Source organism: Esox lucius, chromosome 8, assembly GCF_011004845.1.
Source record: "Esox lucius isolate fEsoLuc1 chromosome 8, fEsoLuc1.pri, whole genome shotgun sequence".
Classification (NCBI taxonomy): Eukaryota; Metazoa; Chordata; class Actinopteri; order Esociformes; family Esocidae; genus Esox; species Esox lucius.
Window position 1 is genome coordinate 19,632,948 of NC_047576.1, and position 18,634 is coordinate 19,651,581.

An 18,634-nucleotide genomic window follows, 5' to 3' on the forward strand; every position below is an offset into this window, starting at 1 on the left:
AGTTGAAAACCCTCCTGATTGGTCTTAAGGTATGATGTCATTTCTGTTCAGGTTTGTGCATGTGCAAGTCCCTAAGTGTTGTGCCTCATTAAGTCCCTAAGTGTTGTACCTCATTAAGTTCCTAAGAACACCAAGGTTACATTCATAATGATTTTTAATGCTGTATCCATTGCCACATTCACCAAAATAGTAATTGCCTCGAGTTCTTCTGTCAACTGAACCCTATTCCAAATAAAATCCTGAAAGAAAGCTATTGTAATTCCTGGGTTTGGTGTTTTGTAACATGTGAGGGGGAGTGTGTGCAACAGACCAAAAAGGAAATCACTAAAAGCAATTCACCAAAAAAGTATGTTCTTTATGAACAACAGGTAGGCAAAAACACACGATACATAAGACAGAAACGCAAACAATAATCCACAGTGAGGCAACTTAAATAGTGTCCCAGTAAAACTACACTCCTGCACTGAAAGGTGACAACCCAAAATAGACATAAAAAGCAATCATTAAGTCAATCAGAATGGCTCCTACAATAGCTTCTCTTATATTTTGAATGTATCATTCCTCTCAAATAAATAAAAAAAATGTTCAGCAACTCACAACCTCCCTGAAGAAAAATAATACTTACAGAAACTTTCCGTCTGGTTTTAGACCCCATCATGGTACTGAGGTTACACTTGAAGTTGGTAAATTACCTCTTAATGACGTCAGATCAAGGTTCTGTGTCTGTTCTTGTCCTTGATGACCTTAGCGCTGCTTTGGACACCATTGATTACTACATTCTTTTGAAGAGATTAGAAACCCCAGTTGGTCTACGTGGACAAGTTCTTACCTGGTTTAGATCCTATACACAGAAAAAAATCATTTATTTGGATTTGTTGAACGGTTCTTTTTTGGAGCCATTTCTTTTTACACGCCGGCTCTGGGTGAGGTCATTTAGAAACACAATGCGAATGTACATTTTTACTGCTATGTAAACATAAAACAGCTAGGCATTTTGATGAAACATTGCATAGTCCTAAAATTGTCTGATGATGAAGTGGATGGTGGAAACATTTTCCAGCAACAATGATAGTTCTTGGTTCCAATAAACGAATACATTTGCTGTTATATCAAACAATTAATTTTATGTTTGTACAGTCAGAAATAAGCTGTGAAGGACCTCTGCAATACTTCTTTTTTTTATCATTTTTTAAAAACATTTAACAAATATCAATTGTTTCCTTCTCTATAACATTGAAAAAACATACAACTTATATTTAAATGTCCAAACAATGTCTTTACTCTGGCTTCCTGTTACGACTAGGGCTGATTTCAAGGTTATACTGCTAACCCACAAAGCATTACATGGATTTCCTCCTATTTAACTTTCTGAATTGTTCCTGCCGTGCATAGACCCAGCTCTCCTTACTATTCCTAAAATGTCTGAACAAACAGCTGGAGGCAGGGTTACATTTTTGTGAAATGATTGATTGATTGATTGGACAACCCATTATCAGTTCCATCAGAAAATCACTGATGGCTATTTAATAATAATGTGTAGTGACCTAAGAACTGTGTCCCGCTCAAAATGCTGTACAGTTCGAATCACATTTCGTATAACTCCCTTCAGTATTTCCACTTGCTTCTAGGCTAGCATTTAGTTTGGAGAGGGAACAGTTGGAAGAGGGAACAGGGTTAATTTAAGCCTAGCTGTCTGCCTGTCCTACCTCGGAGGATTCATTTCACTTTTGAAATGTGATCGCCTATAGCCTAGACCAGAGTGAACCGTGGGCACTGTGCAGACAAGACGAAGCAAAGCAAAGTCATCCATCAACCTCATTCTTATCATGGACAAGTAAATGGCAAACAAAAATGTAAAACTAAACAAAATTCATGCAGTCACTATCATTACAGATGTTAGATACAGTATCTCACAAAAGTGAGTACACCCCTCACATTTCTGCAAATATTTGATTATATCTTTTCATGTGAACACTGAAGAAATGACACTTTGCTACAATGTAAAGTAGTGAGTGTACAGTAGTGAGTTTCACTTAGGGGTGTACTCACTTTTGTTGGCAGCGGTATAGACGTTAATGGCTGTGTGAGGGGCCAGCAAATGTACGCTTTTATAGAAGCTGTACTCACTACTTTACATTGTAGCAAAGTGTCATTTCTTCAGTGTTGTCACATGAACAGATATAATCCACTATTTACAAAAATGTGAGGGGTGTACTCACTTTTGTGAGATACTGTAGCTACAAGGCAACCACCTCTGTTAGTTAAAAGATATGGCAACATGAAAAAAGAAATTAACAGAATTTTGTCCGGAATGAATCTTCAGGTGGAATAATGAAATTGTATGAATTCAAAACAAGAATTTAACAACAAGTCAAGGACATTTGTGCATAACAATTTTTAACAAAGTACTGTAGAATAACTAACATACATCAGTTAGCAATGAAATTCCTGGTTTGAAACTAATTGGATTTGATTAAATGGAGCACATCTCACATACACAGAAGTACACAATTTTCAGGGACTCGTTTTGTAAAGCGCTATACATTCCGGAATACATCTTTAAATGATGGCTCAGCGAACTGCCAAATACACTACATTTTGAGTGCTTGACAATTTAACCTTTATCCTCTAGGCCTTGGATAATGCCTTCCATGTGCTCTTCCATAAAGGGGTTGTACGTTATTGGCCTTACACTTCAGCAGTAAAGGGGTGAGGAGGGTCTGACGGGTGCGGTGGATACACCTTTAGGGGGAGGAATGGGTATGTGGTAGGGGATGGAGAAGTAGGGGTTTTCACATTTGTTCAGTTTTTATTTGCTTTGCTTTTCTTTTGCAATGTTTTGTTTTACAATTTTTGTATTTTCATTGTCAAAGAAGTATTAATCATCCCTCCATAGTTTTTATGAAATCTCTATTCTCTTCAAGCTGATGAAGTTGTTGAAAAAAAATGAAAATGTTAATGCTATTTTATATGTTGGTAACATTTTATGAATCGAATAAGGCATAAGTGTTTGCGCTGTATTAAGAATTATATCACAGGTAAAGGACTTGATAGTAATTATGGTAATTCTCTGTATAATTATTCATTTACAAATTATGCAGGATGGGACGCCTGAACTACTCCCACGTGACTCGGGAGGTTACTTATTCTTGCTTGCTTTACAACGCTCTTTTATAACCTCACTCTTCTGTTTCCACCAGTGTCTACTGGAATAGTGAGGTAAACACTACTTCCAAAATATCTATGTTTACTGTTTGACGGAAGTTTGACATGTTTAACTTTTTTTTTAAGGCGATTACTATTATTTTGAAGGATTCAATAAAGCCTTGACCCGGGAGTAGTACGTTATTATTGCATGCTTCACAGCAGTCATATATAGTTGAATAACTAACCATAACCTCCTTGTTCAGTCTGTGCCTTTGGCTCATTACCACACTTATCCGCTGGAATAAAGAGGTAGGCACAACTTCATAATCATCCTTTTCTTTTTTACATCTGTTTTCATTTCATGTTTTCAAAAACCCTCCCTTAATATTCTGGAAAATAAAATGTAGTTACTAGTGTGCATCTTCGAAATACTGGGGTTCCTATGCTGTAACGGGAGTTAGGCTATTCCCGTGGACTCTCCCTTACTAAAAACAATTGCATATCAGAATAACCACAGAAAGCAAGTGCTTCAAATTTTTCGTGCTGCAAATATTGCGTGCAAAATTTACTTAGGTTTTAAAGCTGTAAGGGGAGTTTGCTGATTTATAAATCAGCCCGCATAATCAAACATCAATGTATATTATCTTTAGATCTGGCAGTCAGTGACAATTTACCCATGAAACATAGCGGTTTTGATCCTTTCGAAGTTCGAACCGGTACTAACACGATTCAATCCCAAAACGCCGGCATAACGAAACGCCTGAGCGTGTCAGAAAATCCGAAACGCCTGAGTGTAGCGCAAATGACCGTAGAAACCTTTTTGACTATATAACCGATACACATTATTGCAGTGGTAAATTATTCCTTAAATCAAGAGACATGTTGCACACCTTTTTTTTGTTTTCCCCACAATATTATTCCAACTTTTGTAAAAGGTAAGATATATTTCACTTTTCTTTTAAAACTTTTATCCCCGTGGATGGGGGGGCTATAGCTACGTCACAAATCTGCCTGGTCCCATTTCAGACCCTCAAGCATTTCAGTATTTGCATAAAATTATTTGCATAAAACTCTGAATTCATGAAAATCTGTTTTCTTAGCTCCCCCAGGTATTGGTCAAGCTCCCAATGCCATTTTATTAAAAATGAGAAAATGAAATATCTAATGTAGATTGCTTGGTTAGCAAGATTCTGCTGAACACTGTAGCACAAACACAAAGGGAATTTGATAACACTTAACGGTTTAAGGCAATCATTTCATGCTAAGTACTAAGCATTGTACATAATGTTAATGTGTCCAAATATTTTTGGCACAATAAATTGGGGGTGGGGGGCTATGTGAGAATCTGCTGTGAATTCAAAATTATTCATCAGAGCTTTTTCTAAATCAACATGTATTATCATTAATAAAAATTATTACCTTCTCTAAAGTCAGTTTTGGTGGAGTTTTGGTATTACTGTGAGGTTGCTTTGCTGGTTCTGGTACTGGGGTCCTTTAACAAGTGCAAGCCATCATGAAACCACCATGTTATTAGGTGTTCTGTGGGTCTCTTTTCTTGGAGGAGTGGAAATATTTTAGGTGTGTCCTTAATGTGATCCATAGTGCTATTTCCAGGCAGTGCTGGAAAAGATATTTAAAACCAGCTAAAAGCTTGTTTTAGCGGAAACTATGTTGGTTATGGAATGCGTTTTGACAACTCCATAACGCAGCCTATATTCAGCCATGACGTACATAGCCCATATGTACATTTAACAAGAGTGCTTTTGGTGCCTGTTTAACTTCATTTTGAAAACATACTCAAATGTTTATCACCAAACATTTAGTTGTATTTTATTAAAAGCCAATCAAAGCCTCTCCTCTCACTGAAGGACATTTTGGGGCCTTGGTCGGGGGAGCCCTATGCCACAACCACCACTTATTTATTCCTCCAAACTCCATCTTTTGAAGCCAACTACAGCATTGTACCAATCATTCTAGATTGTGGAACAAGAAAAGGTATATCTGACACCCTCAAACCTATATCTAGCTTGCACTGGGATTTCCCAATTTTGGTTTGATAAAATGCAGCCTGTAGTCTCTGTTGAAGGTTGCTGGGTCCACCCCCCCCCCACCCCCACATAATGCACATATAAAAAAGTACCATTGAATTGTTAAGCGATGCTGGACTTTTGTTGAGTGGAAAGTCCACATTTGAATCACATCTATAACCTATAGTGAGGAATGAGAACAGCAGATGGTGCAGTTTGCCTGAAGTAATATGCAGCAGGTTATTTAATGGGTACAGTAAGCATTTGCCCAAAGGCTCTGCAACCAACTATTAGTTATCTACATTTTTGTATCGTTTTTCCCCCATAAAATATTTTTTAATATTTAAGAAAAGTAACAATATCTACTTGATTGTATCTCTTTGTACACATGTTATTTAACTGCCTTTCTCTTCATGTGAGTCCTAAAATTCAACTTCAACACAAAGCTGTTATAACATTTAAAATAATAACATTTAAAGATTTAAATCTTTAAAGATTTAAAATCTGAAAAACATTTTAGTGCTTTAAATAGAAATGGGATCACTATTATGAAAACTTGTTTTCATATGGGTGCATGAGCTGTTGCCTGTATAGTTGAAACATAGAGTTTAAGTGAGAAAAGTCATACTGTACAACGAAAATTGATTTGACACAGGTTGAATTGCTTGAATTGTTTAAGCTATAAAGACCATATCAATGTTACCATTTTATACACTCACTCAATTAGATTGCTTGGCAAAAGATTTTGAATTTTTTAACCATGTTTGTATAAGAACCAATGCATGTCAATTGGCAAAGATAGACAATGTTAAAACATTTACAATTCTAAAGGCTGAAACATTTAAGCTTTCAGCACACCCACATGTTGAATGTGCATACTGACCGAACTTCCCAGTAATTGGTTTAATACGCTATTTACTTTAGGAAAAATAAACAATTAAGTACAGTAAGAGGTTAGCATGAGAAACACATGATTCAATTCACACCAGAAGTACATGATAGACATTGTGCATTGTCTTTAATCATTATGGCTACTGATATAAAACAACTAATCTTCCCTGAACTAGAGCTATTTAAATTATTTATTGCACTAATTGAAAGTTAATTTAAGTCTGGCTGGATTCCAATAGCAATTGCACGTTACAGGCCATATAATACAAGTACCTTTCACCGCTTTTCTTTATAGAAAGAAGCTTTAAAGGATCAAAGCAAAGATTAGAATAATTAATCTGATAAAAATAAACCTGTCATGGACCAAAGCCATTAAAAGTTGTCCTGTTGAGTAAGATGTGTTCTGAGATGCCCCTTAACCTCAACCAATGTCATGCCCTAGTACACATAAAGACTAAGCTTTGAAGTGCCGGTTTTCCTTTAAAGGTTGGTTTTTATACATACAAATTTCAAAAACATTCACTAGTCGATAAACTGTAATGCAAGCAAATATTTTTTGTTGTTGAAAGAAATTTGAACTGTTTGATACACAATTTATATAAATGTTAGGCTAATACATGTTTTTTACATAGGCTTAATATTGTTTTGTTGTTAAGTGAGGGCATAGAAGCATGTACAGTATCCTAGCATACACTCAGTAGTTATCTAGGTACACCCATCTAGTACTGGATCAGAACCCTTTACCTCCAAAAGAGCCTGAAATCTTTTAGGCGTAGATTCTAAGGTATCATAAAGTTTCTGTATAGATGTTGGTTGATGCTGATTCAATGGCGTCATATTTGTTAGATGATTTTAATGCTGCAAACAGACCATTCCAAATAGGCTGTATTGGGCTGACTAATGGTCTTATACAGCTTCCGTCACATCCTGACGCAACAGGATCCATGACTAGAATCCATCAGACCAGGATATTCTTTTCTAGTTCTCAGTTGTGATTGCTCACCCAATGGTTTTTAGTTGATCAGAGTGGAACCTGCTGTGGATTGGTGTGCACTGGTTTCTTCTGCACTGTTGCCTTTCTATGTTCCGTGTCTTTAGCTTCTATTTAGTCTGTTTCTATGTTCTTTACTTTGTTTCAGTCTGCTTTGCCCCTAATTATGTTCCTATCTTAGTTCCTCCTGCCCTAGTCTTTCTTTTCAGTCATTGCTTTATGTGATGTTAGTGTTTGAGAAATCAAAGCTTTTTGAAGCATTCAAGGCTTTCTGATGCATTTGAGGCTTTTGTCAAATTGGGCCTGAAAACAATTCGCTCTCTCAAGGCTTTTGAACTCACTGCACAGTGGTGTCACCTGCTGGTGAGGAATAAATATTACATTTAATGTTTATATAGTCCTCTTTTTTCCATAATATTATTCAAGACTTTGTGGCGGTTTGGCATGCGCACTGTGAATGGGAAATAGAATGCGAGTTCATATCCCATGTTCTTCTTGTCTTTCCAGATAGCTTTTTTTGAACTGTGCACGTGTGGGTCCTAATGTTTTGAGTTATATAGGCAAGAGTGTCATAAAATACTAAATTACACTAATTATATGAACAACAGTAAGTAGTATTGTTAGAACTCACAAAGTTTACTAAAGGGATTAAATCTCGCACCACTACATTAATAGTTGTAACAACTTTTCCCCCCTAAAGCACTAATTAAGGTAATAAAGGGTGGCCCTTTTGCTTAGAGCAAACTGGGTTGAAATTTCGAAGCAGGCATCGAAGTGTCGGCTTTCTGCGTCTCATCACGATGTGATGTTCCTATCTCCTGTTCCTGGGTGTTTCCTGTAATACTTGGATTAAAATGTTTTTGTTGTGTCTGTGTCCTGCAACCCTACTCAATGTTACAGACACAGATTAAGACTAGTCCTGGGCTAAAAAATCCAATTACATTGTGTAGAAAAGATTTTCACTCTAATGTATCTTAATGTCTCCAAACACATCAGGTATGTGATGAAGACATTAGAGATCCAGTATTCATTCTACATTCTGTGTTTTAATATGGTTTGAATATCTGTTCAGTGAGGTGACATGACCAAACAAAGTGTAAAAACAAGGTTAACAATGTTTAGGTAGTGTTAGAATGGCCCCTGATATGATTTATGAATGTAATCTGCTATAGGAAGATCAGTAGTTCACCTGTAAAATGGGTGAGGTCTGTTAACCTGGTTGGACTAAAGGCTTTTTGTTGTTTTAATGGTGCAATTTCCCCCTGCCTCATTCCTCAAAGCGTCGAGACAAGGACACAAGCTGTAAAAACACACGCACACACTGATCATTTTTCTTCTGGACCAAAGTTCACATACACTAGAGAATTCTCCTTCATGTGGACCTGTGCTTTTCTCATCACCATCTCACAGTTTGTCCACTACCCATCCCCCAAAAGGACATGTAGTCAAAAGGTCATAAACTTTGGACATTTATTTTTACCATCCCCCAAAACAGTTAAACTCCCCACTAAACAATCAGAGGATCTTTCCAACCCTCTCCTGTTTGAGCATGTCCGGGTTCATCCTTCCTCAGCAGTAAAATGGAGGGAAAATGTACTTAACTACAAACAAGTTTCAAGGTTTGTCAAATGCACCGAACAACACAGCGTTAATCAGCACAATGAAATTCTTGTAACATGGCACGAGACAACAATGTAGTGAGACTTAAATATATAAGCAAAAATATAGCCAGACAAAAAATAATAATAAAATAAAGCAACAATATACATAACACTGTACATTAGCAGCAGTTTTAAAAAAGGAGTACTGTAAACTAGCAGCAATCTGGGTAGTAATATTGAACATTTAGATATGGCAAGTATGGCAGTAATATACATAAGTGTAAACTAGCATTAACTGGTAGAAGTATTGAACATTTACTGGATTGGTCGAACTGTGCAGAAGAGTACCTCCTCCCAATCTTTTCCTTTCTCTTCTTGTTTCTTTTACGCCAAGTACATCAGGTTAGGGTTCCTCTGCCTCTCTCCGAGTTGACATGTGATGGTGTGAATGTGTGGACCCATGTGTAATAATATCATCTGTGTGTGTGTGTTATTGTGTAGGATTCCAAAGTACTGAACTTTCTCTCTCTCTCTCTGTGTAGTTCCATCGTCATGGTGCGTACAGTAGCAGTGATCGGGGCAGGTCCTTCAGGTCTGACCAGCATCAAGGGCTGCCTGGAGGAAGGTCTGGAACCCACCTGCTTCGAGAGCAGTGATGACATCGGTGGACTGTGGAGGTTCAAGGTGAGACTTGGAATCACTTAAGAGCCTGGTGAACTCTGTGTTTAGATGAATATAACCCAATGAATATAACATTAATTCTCTATTTGACTGGCACAGTGTGTCTTTAGTCCATCTCCATTTTAAGTTTGGCCCTCTGCTGAAGGTCCAGTATATAATATAAATGGCTTTGTTTCAACATCTAATGTTTATGCATTGTAACTTCCACAAGTTTTGTTCCAATATCTAATGTATAGGACATACATGATAAGTGCTGTATGTTGTTACATATGTATTGTTGTCCTCCAGGAGTGTGTGGATCCAGGCAGGGCCAACATCTACCAGTCAGTCATCATCAACAGTTCCAAGGAAATGATGTCATACAGTGATTTCCCTCCACCTGCTGACCTGCCCAACAACATGCACCACACCCAGCTTCTGATCTACCTCAGACTTTACGCTGAGGCGTTTGACCTCCTCAAGCACATCCAGTTCCAGGTGAGAGGACAGGAAAGTTCCCAGTTTTATCAAATGTTTATCTCCTCCCAAGTTTTGTGATGTCCTATTTGGGATTACATCCTTGCATCGTCGTAACAACTCCACAGCACATTTGGGATATTCAGAAGATGATCTATATTCCAATTCCATTCTGCCTTTTATCACGCTCCTTGCTACATATGAGCTGGGAAGAGCCCCATCTAGCACCTTAGACTTATAAGAGAGTGATGAGACAATGCTTACCTGTTTGATCTCCCCCTTGGGCACTGTGTGTGTGTGTGTCAGACCGCTGTGCTGAGTGTGCGCCAGAGGCCAGACTTCCATGTGTCAGGCCAGTGGGAGGTGGAGACGGAAAGGAGTGGTCATAGGGAGACTCTGGTCTTCGATGCTGTGATGGTCTGCACCGGTCACTTTACACAACCACATCTGCCCCTCAGTGACTTCCCAGGTAACCGGCCACATCTTTATGTCCCCAGGGGTGTTATGAGCTAGTATCAGAGGAGGTATGTATGTATAACAGAGAGACCTAATACATCACCTACACATGAGTCGTTCCAGGAATGGAGTACTTTTATAAGTAGACATATATATTTTTATTTTTTACCCCACAAAAGTGGTTAAATGATTTTTGAATGTTGTGGGAGTACAATATAACTTTTTCTAGTGAGATTATAGTGAGATTATATATATATATATATATATAATCTCACTAGAAAAAGTTGTATTGTACTCCCACAACATTCAAAAATAATTTAACCACTTTTTTGGGGTAAAAAATATTTTACTTATTCTCATGAATTTGCCATACTCTATGCCATAATTTATGTAAAACCACTTTAATTTGATAATATTTAAAAAAACACATATAGATATACATATACACAAACATTTATAGTGGGGAGAACAAGTATTTGATACACTGCCAATTTTGCAGATTTTCCTACTTACAAAGCACGTAGAGGTCTGTTATTTTTATCATAGGTAAACTTCAACTGTGAGAGACGGAATCTAAAACAAAAATCCTGAAATCACATTGTATGATTTTTTTAATAATTAATTTGCATTTTATTGCATGACATAAGTATTTGATCACCTACCAACCAGTAAGAATCTGGCTCTCACAGACCTGTTGGTTTTTCTTTAGGAAGACCTCCTGTTCTCCACTCAATACCTGTATTAGCTGCACCTCTTTGAACTCATTACCTGTATAAAAGACACCTGTCCACAGACTCCAACCTCTCCACAATGCCCAAGACCATCTCCCTCGGTCTGGGGCTCCATGTAAGATCTCATCTCGTGGGGCATCAATGATCATGAGGAAGGTGAGGGATCAGCCCAGTACTACATGGCAGGACCTGGTCAATGACCTGAAGAGAGCTGGGACCACAGTCTCAAAGAAAACCATTAGTAACACACTACGCTGTCATGGATTCCAATCCTGCAGCGCACGCAAGCGCATATCCAGGCCCGTCTGAAGTTAGCCAATGTAATGTGGTCTGATGAGAAAAAAATTTAGCTTTTTGGTCTAAACTCCACTCGCCGTGTTTGAAGGAAGAAGAAGGATGAGTACAACCCCAAGAACACCATTCCATCCGTGAAGCATGGAGGTGGAAACATCATTCTTTGGGGATGCTTTCTGCAAAGGGGACAGGACGACTGCACCATATTGAGGGGAGGATGGATGGGGCCATGTATTGCGAGATCTTGGCCAACAACCTCCTTCACTCAGTAAGATCTTTGAAGTTGGGTCGTGGCTGGTTCTTCCAGCATGACAACGACCTGAAACACACAGCCAGGGCAACTAAGGAGTGGCTCTGTAAGAAGCATCTCAAGGTCCTGGAGTGGCCAGGCCAGTCTCCAGACCTGAACCCAATAGAAAATCTTTGGAGGGAGCTGAAAGTCCGTATTGCCCAGCGACAGCCCCGAAACCTGAAGGATCTGGAGAAGGTCTGTATGGAGTAGTGGGCCAAAATCCCTGCTGCAGTGTGTGCAAACCTGGTCAAGAACAACAGGAAACCTATGATCTCTGTAATTCCAAACAAACGTTTCTGTACCAAATATTAAGTTCTGTTTTTCTGATATATCAAATACTTTTTGTTTTAGATTCCGTCACTCACAGTCATTGACACAGAGTGTCAATGATAAAAATTACAGACTTCTACATGCTTTGTAAGTGGGAAAACCTGCAAAATCGGCAGTGTATCAAATACTTGTTCTCCCCACTGTGTATATGTATGTATTTTTTTTTTATGTTAGCAAATTAAAGTGCTTTTACATCAATTAAAAGTGAGTATAGTAGTACAATATAATTTTTTCTAGTGAGATCATTTCATTGGCAAGATACTTTAAATAGCACTTTTTTAGCTCTTACTATAGTATTTAAAAAATATATTAAGGCAGAGAGAATTTTTATTTTAATTAAATTTGGTATGTGTAGAATTAATAACCAGCAACAACAGTTTGCTTAAAAAAAACGACTCTGCACTCTCTACTAAAGCTTCAAAAATTCATAAAAAGGCTAATAATGTGTTCAAATTTTTTAGTGGGTTTTTTCTTGCATTAAGAGAAATATAGTAAACTATGTACAAACCCGATTCCAAAAAAGTTGGGACACTGTACAAATTGTGAGTAAAAAAGGAATGGAATAATTTACAAATCTCATGAACTTATATTTAATTCACAATAGAATATAGATAACATATCGAATGTTGAAAGTGAGAAATTTTTTAATGTCATGCCAAATATTGGCTCATTTTGGATTTCATGAGAGCTACACATTCCAAAAAAGTTGGGACAGGTAGCAATAAGAGGCCGGAAAAGTTTAATGTACAGATAAGGAACAGCTGGAGGACCAATTTGCAACTTATTATGTCAATTGGCAGTGTCTTTTAGAGTGGCAGTGTCTCTCAGAAGTCAAGATGGGCAGAGGATCACCAATTCCCCCAATGCTGCGGCGAAAAATTGTGGAGCAATATCAGAAAGGAGTTTCTCAGAGAAAAATTGCAAAGAGTTTGAAGTTATCATCATCTACAGTGCATAATATCATCCAAAGAACAATCTCTGTGCGTAAGGGTCAAGGCCGGGAAAACCATACTGGATGCCCATGATCTTCGGGCCCTCAGACGGCACTGCATCACATACAGGAATGATACTGTAATGGAAATCATAACATGGACTCAGGAATACTTCCAGAAAACATTGTCGGAGAACACAATCCCCCGGGCCAATTGCCGTTGCCGGCTAAAACTCTAAAAGAAGCCGTATCTAAACAGGATCCAGAAGCACAGGCATTTTCTCTGGGCCAAGGATAATTTAAAATGGACTGTGGCAAAGTGGAAAAGTGTTCTGTGGTCAGACAAATACAAATTTGAAGTTCATTTTGGAAAACTGGGACGCCATGTCATCCGGACTAAAGAGGACAAGGACAACCCAAGTTGTTATCAGCGCTCAGTTCAGAAGCCTGCATCTCTGATGGTATGGGGTTGCATGAGTGCGTGTGGCATGGGCAGCCTACACATCTGGAAAGGCACCATCAATGCTGACAGTTATATCCAAGTTCTAGAACAACATATGCTCCCATCCAGACGTCGTCTCTTTCAGGGAAGACCTTGCATTTTCCAACATGACAATGCCAGACCACATACTGCATCAATTACAATGTCATGGCTGCATAGAAGAAGGATGCGGGCACTGAAATGGCCAGGCTGCAGTCCAGATCTTTCACCCATAGAAAACATTTGGCGCATCATAAAGAGGAAGGTGCGACAAAGAAGACCTAAGACAGTTGAGCAACTAGAAGCCTGTATTAGACAAGAATGGGACAACATTCCTATTCATAAACTTGAGCAACTTGTCTCCTCAGTCCCCAGACGTTTGCAGTCTGTTATAAAAAGAAGAGGGGATGCCACACAGTGGTAAACATGGCCATGCCATGAAATTTTAAATCAACTTATTTTTTCCTTAAAGTGATACATTTTCTCAGTTTAAACATTTGATATGTCATCTATGTTGTATTCTGAATTAAATATTGAAATTTGAAACTTCCACATCATTGCATTCTGTTTTTATTAACAATTGTACAGTGTCCCAACTTTTTTGGAATAGGTTTGTAGAATGTCAGCAAACAGTTAAGGAATTGTACTTACCCTAGTCTTCAATGTTTGTTGATGTGCTTGGGGAGGAGATATTTCTAAATGGCACTGATGGTTGGGGGGGGGTGGTGCTGCTTTTACAGTTGTCCAATGCATAAAAATACTTGAAATTTACCTCATTAGTGGAAAGGCCCACACATTATCACACTTTTCAGTCATATACCTGTACAGCATATATCCCAGTCCTGTACAGCATATATCCCAGTCCTGTACAGCATATATCCCAGTCATGTGCAATATATCTGTAATGAATACTCTGGAGGGGATGTAAAGATTCAAGGGCAGCAGGCTTTATTATCAAATAATCCAAAGGAACAGGCTGAAATCCCAGTCATGTACGATACATCCCAGACATGTACGATACATCCCGGTCATGTACGATACATCCCGGTCATGTACGATACATCCCGGTCATGTACGATACATCCCGGTCATGTTTACAGTGTTCAGTACCAGTCAGAAGACTACCTCATTAAGCTGGTTTAGAGAATGCCAAGAGTATGAAAAACAAGTCATCAAGCCAAAGGTTGGCTACTTTGAAGGATCTACAATATGAAATATATTTTGATTTGGTTAACACGTCTTTGGTTACCACATGATTCCATTTGTTATCTCATAGTTTTGATGTCTTCATTTTTATTCTACAATCTGGAAAGTAGTAAAAATAAATACCCTTAAATAAGTTGGTGTGTCAAACCTTTGACTGGAACAGGGAAGACCCAATCATGTACCATATATCCCAGTCACCACTCTCAAAGTGACATGAGGATCAGGCTCAGTTATCATCATCACCATCAACCAATAATCTTTGCATAGTGTCATTGGTTACTTTATCTGATCCTTCGAGCTGGATCTCTCTCTCTCTCTCTACCAGGTATTGAAGAGTTTGAGGGCAAGTACCTCCACAGCTGGGAATACCGCAGTGCCGAGGGACTGCAGGGGAAGAGAGTGGTGGTGGTGGGGATTGGGAATTCTGGAGGTGACATCGCTGTGGACGCCAGCAGAATAGCGGAGCAAGTGAGTGGGAAATCCTGTGATTCTTTCAGAAGTGTTTCTCTTATGTATTATGTTGCCCCAACGGTTGTCACAGCCACACTGTAGTAAGCATGATGAAGCTGAAACCTTTTGGAATGTCGTTTGATTTGGCTGTCAGTTAGCCAGTTAGTTTAAGCCAGATGGTGGGCAGCCATGGCAAGGTTGGTCTGACTTTGGGTAGCTTGGGTTTTTACTAGCCAGCCACTGACATACAATGATTTTCCAATCATCTTCCTAAATCTCTGTTATCGACATGAAACTTTTGGCACTAGGACAAATGTCTCTGACACAGCGATGTCACACAGTCCATTTCCAAAAAGACTGGCTGGTTTTAGGGGGCTTTTTTACACTTCTCCTGGTCTACAGGTGTACCTCAGCACGCGGAGGGGGGCTTGGGTGGTCAGCAGGGTGGGGGAAGGCGGCCTGCCGGGGGACCTGGTGGGCACTTCACGATGGGACAGGCTGATGCAGACACTCTTCCCCTCCTGGATCGCCAGCTCCATAGAGAACAAAGTCAACCAGATATTCAACCACAGGCTCTATGGCCTTCAGCCAAAACACGGGTATGTTCTACACAAATCTCACTGATTGACTGATTGTCTAACTGACCGTACGGCTCATTGACCCATCTATGTAAGGTTCTTTGCCCAGATCCCAGTGGTGAATGATGACCTTCCTGGTCGAATCATCTCTGGACGCGTTCTGATCAAACCGAACATCAGGGAGGTCAGAGGTTCCAGTGTGGTGTTTGAGGACGGGAGCGTTGTAGACAAGGTGAATACACACGCTTGCTCACTCCCTGCCTCGGTCACTCCTTACTTTGTTTACTCCTTCTGTCACTTACTCCTCTTTCTCTCTCCCTCCCTCTGTACATGCCTTCTCCCACCCAGGTGGATGTTGTGGTGTTTGCCACTGGCTACAACTATAACTACCCCTTCCTGCCTTCGGGTCTGCTGGCTAATAGCGGTTTGCCGCTGTGTCTATATCGACACGTGTTCCCCCTGGGCCTGGCCCGGCCCAGTCTGGCTATAGTGGGCTTTGTGTGTAATCTCGGAGCCATCAACCCTCTGGCTGAGATGCAGGCCCGCTGGGCCACCCGGATCTTTAAAGGTAAAGACTAGGGTTGCAAATACTCTGTTAACTTAGCCGGAACTCTTGTCTTTACAAAAATCACTTTTGGAGGATTTGGATATCCTGCTTATTTCTTAAGACTCTAGGAACCTTCTAAACTGGATTTCTGGTCAGGTTTTGCAAAGACATTTAGCAACCTTCTTCATCTTAATTCAGCCTTTTCTGGGTTCAACCTGGAGATTTGTTTCTTAAATGGTTGGGTGGTCTAGTGTATTATTTCTGTCAATATTAATGTGCAGTAAATGTTTTGTACCACAAGGATTACTGACGCTACCGCCAGAGAAAGCCATGCTGCAGGACATAAAGAGAGACACCAGCACCTTGCAAAACAGGTGCATTAGCAACCATTCAATATTACACAACACATAATGAGTTTGCCAATAGGTTTGAAGTATATAAACATTATAAGTGCCTTTTAAGCGACTGTCCCCTCCCTCTCACCCCCTCCAGGTTTGCCTGTTTGGAGCGTCACCCTCTTCAGGTAGACCACATCCCCTACCTTGACTCCATGGCAAAGGAGATAGGTGTTCGTCCCAACCTCCTGTGGCTGCTGTTAACAGAGCCTGGTCTGGGTCTCCGTGTGCTGTTGGGGCCCTGCACTCCGTACCAGTACCGCCTGAGAGGGCCAGGACAGTGGGACGGGGCCCGACAGGCCATCCTCACCCAGTGGGAGCGCGTGGCCCAGCCATTCAAGACCAGGATAGCTCCACAAGAAGAAAACAAAATTAGATTCTCCTTTAGTCTGAAACTGGTGCTGACCATGTCTGGCACTGCTATCCTACTGACCCTCTTTAGCAGACACAGTGCCTCATCAGTCCTCTCCCACCCTGCAGACATCCTGGCTAAGGTCTGCACTCTACCTGAGACAATGTGGGGACACAAATGAACACAAAAATAAGCCCTTCAACGGATCTCTCATGAAATTATCAGTACCCGCCCAGCTGATCTCAGTACTTTACAGAATGTTCCGCTCTCTAATAGCAGAGCTACATGTGAGGCCAATGTCAACTTAGACATGCTTTCTCCCCAAAATCAAAGACATTTTCATATTTTACAGGTTATTTTCTACAATCCCAGTAATAAACTGGACTAAGGAGCATAATGATAGGCCCATTTTCAATACAAGAAACATTGGCATAGCCTTTAATCTAAGTTTTTAAAGGGATTGTTTGACCTAGATTCACATTTAGGTGAAATATCACTTACCCTGAGTTTTTCTTGAAGACCCGTGGAGTCATTTTTCACAACAAGCCATTATTTACCTCTGTCCCAGTCTGGAATTAGCATTATTAGTAGGTTCGTTGAGGTAAACAACACCACTCTTCTTAGTTGGAAGTGGTTTGGAGTAGGTTTCAGCTTACAGTGCAGCTTTTGTTACTCGGGATGCAAAGTTGGAATTCATAAATTTGGACAAAGAATTGGATAATGGTTGGAAAAATGATTCCATGGCCCTTCCAGAACATCTTGAGGTAAATGTTTTTTCACACAAATATGAATTTAGGATTAACTATTTCTTTAAGCTTTAGTTAATTAATTTAGTTAATTTTCACTTCTAACAATTAAATACATTTGTTTTGGGAAGGTTTTACTGTGCATTAGTTTTCAAATGCATCCTGTTAAATGGGTGATGTGATTTTAATGTTTCTATTATTTTTATGCCAAACAAATATTTGACTTACATTGATATTTGATTTACAAAATGTTTAATCAGCCTTTCTCCCAAAAATTTGTTGCAGTCTTTGCCAGAGGGAGGGAGTGGGATTTTATTAGCCACACATCGGCATTCCTTGAACATGATAAGTGAACTTTAGTTGTGAAATTCATTGGGGATTCCCCCACTAAAGCCTGGATGACTAGTGTGCCAACTCACTTTGAAGGCCAGTCCCAAAGACATGGATGTCTTTTATACTCTTGTCTGCATAACTCTAGCAACAGACTCTAGATTGAAGTCCCCAGGCACTGAAACATGGACACTGGTTTAAGAGCATCAGTCTACAGAATATAAAAGGGATCTTGATAAAAATGTTCATAAAATTGAGGATTGGCGAAAATGTTAAGAATACAATCATTTCAGGTTGACTAACCATCTAATATTATTTTTTAAATGTAACTACTCATTTGAGTTCTGCATGTTGGTTGCACTGGGCCCATTTAAAGCAAATGTGTAGGGAAGCTTATAAAACAACTAAACTTATAGTTTTTTCATCTGAGTAAATGTGCAAAAAAATGCGTTACTGCTTGTCTTGGTCCCTTGCAAGTAAGAAAGGCCTGACAGGAGTTGGAAAACATTTTTCTAAGAATAAAAAATGCTTTGTATGATGATTTTGTAAGCTATTAAATGTTAAACACAATGACATTGTTGAGTTAATTTCTCACCACTTACACATCTACAGACTGACACCAACATTTATCCCTCGTTCTAATTATAATATGTTATCAGGTCATAACAAAATGAAAAAGTGGCCTTTACTACATAAGACTAGGAAAACCCACTTGACAACA

The 18,634-nt window shown here is 39.3% G+C and overlaps 1 protein-coding gene across 3 annotated transcripts; it reads left to right on the forward strand.

The window, feature by feature from the left end:
- The first annotated feature begins 3,200 nt into the window (after positions 1-3,200).
- LOC105011729 (dimethylaniline monooxygenase [N-oxide-forming] 5) lies at positions 3,201-18,483 on the forward strand. Of its 3 annotated transcripts, XM_034293621.1 has the most exons (11): positions 3,201-3,219; positions 3,411-3,456; positions 9,200-9,341; positions 9,627-9,815; positions 10,101-10,263; positions 14,841-14,983; positions 15,368-15,564; positions 15,640-15,775; positions 15,892-16,111; positions 16,392-16,464; positions 16,583-18,483. In XM_034293621.1, exons 3-11 carry the CDS (start codon positions 9,210-9,212, stop codon positions 17,016-17,018), a joined length of 1,689 nt encoding a protein of 562 aa, XP_034149512.1. In that variant the 5' UTR covers positions 3,201-3,219; positions 3,411-3,456; positions 9,200-9,209; the 3' UTR covers positions 17,019-18,483. The 3 variants fall into 3 exon arrangements, with proteins under 3 accessions (XP_034149512.1, XP_010870303.2, XP_034149513.1); XM_010872001.3 differs by lacking the exon at positions 3,201-3,219 and having other exon boundaries at positions 3,340-3,456; XM_034293622.1 differs by lacking the exons at positions 3,201-3,219; positions 3,411-3,456 and adding an exon at positions 8,659-8,675.
- Positions 18,484-18,634: the final 151 nt, after the last annotated feature.

What these genes read in the sequence shown, in the direction of transcription:
- LOC105011729 (XM_034293621.1), top strand. Translation starts at nt 9,210, where the DNA reads ATGGTGCGTACAGTAGCAGTGATCGGGGCAGGTCCTTCAGGTCTGACC. An exon ending in TCAAGCACATCCAGTTCCAG is followed by an intron (nt 9,816 to 10,100) that starts GTGAGAGGACAG and finishes TGTGTGTGTCAG; the next exon opens with ACCGCTGTGCTGAGTGTGCG. An exon ending in CCAGCAGAATAGCGGAGCAA is followed by an intron (nt 14,984 to 15,367) that starts GTGAGTGGGAAA and finishes CCTGGTCTACAG; the next exon opens with GTGTACCTCAGCACGCGGAG.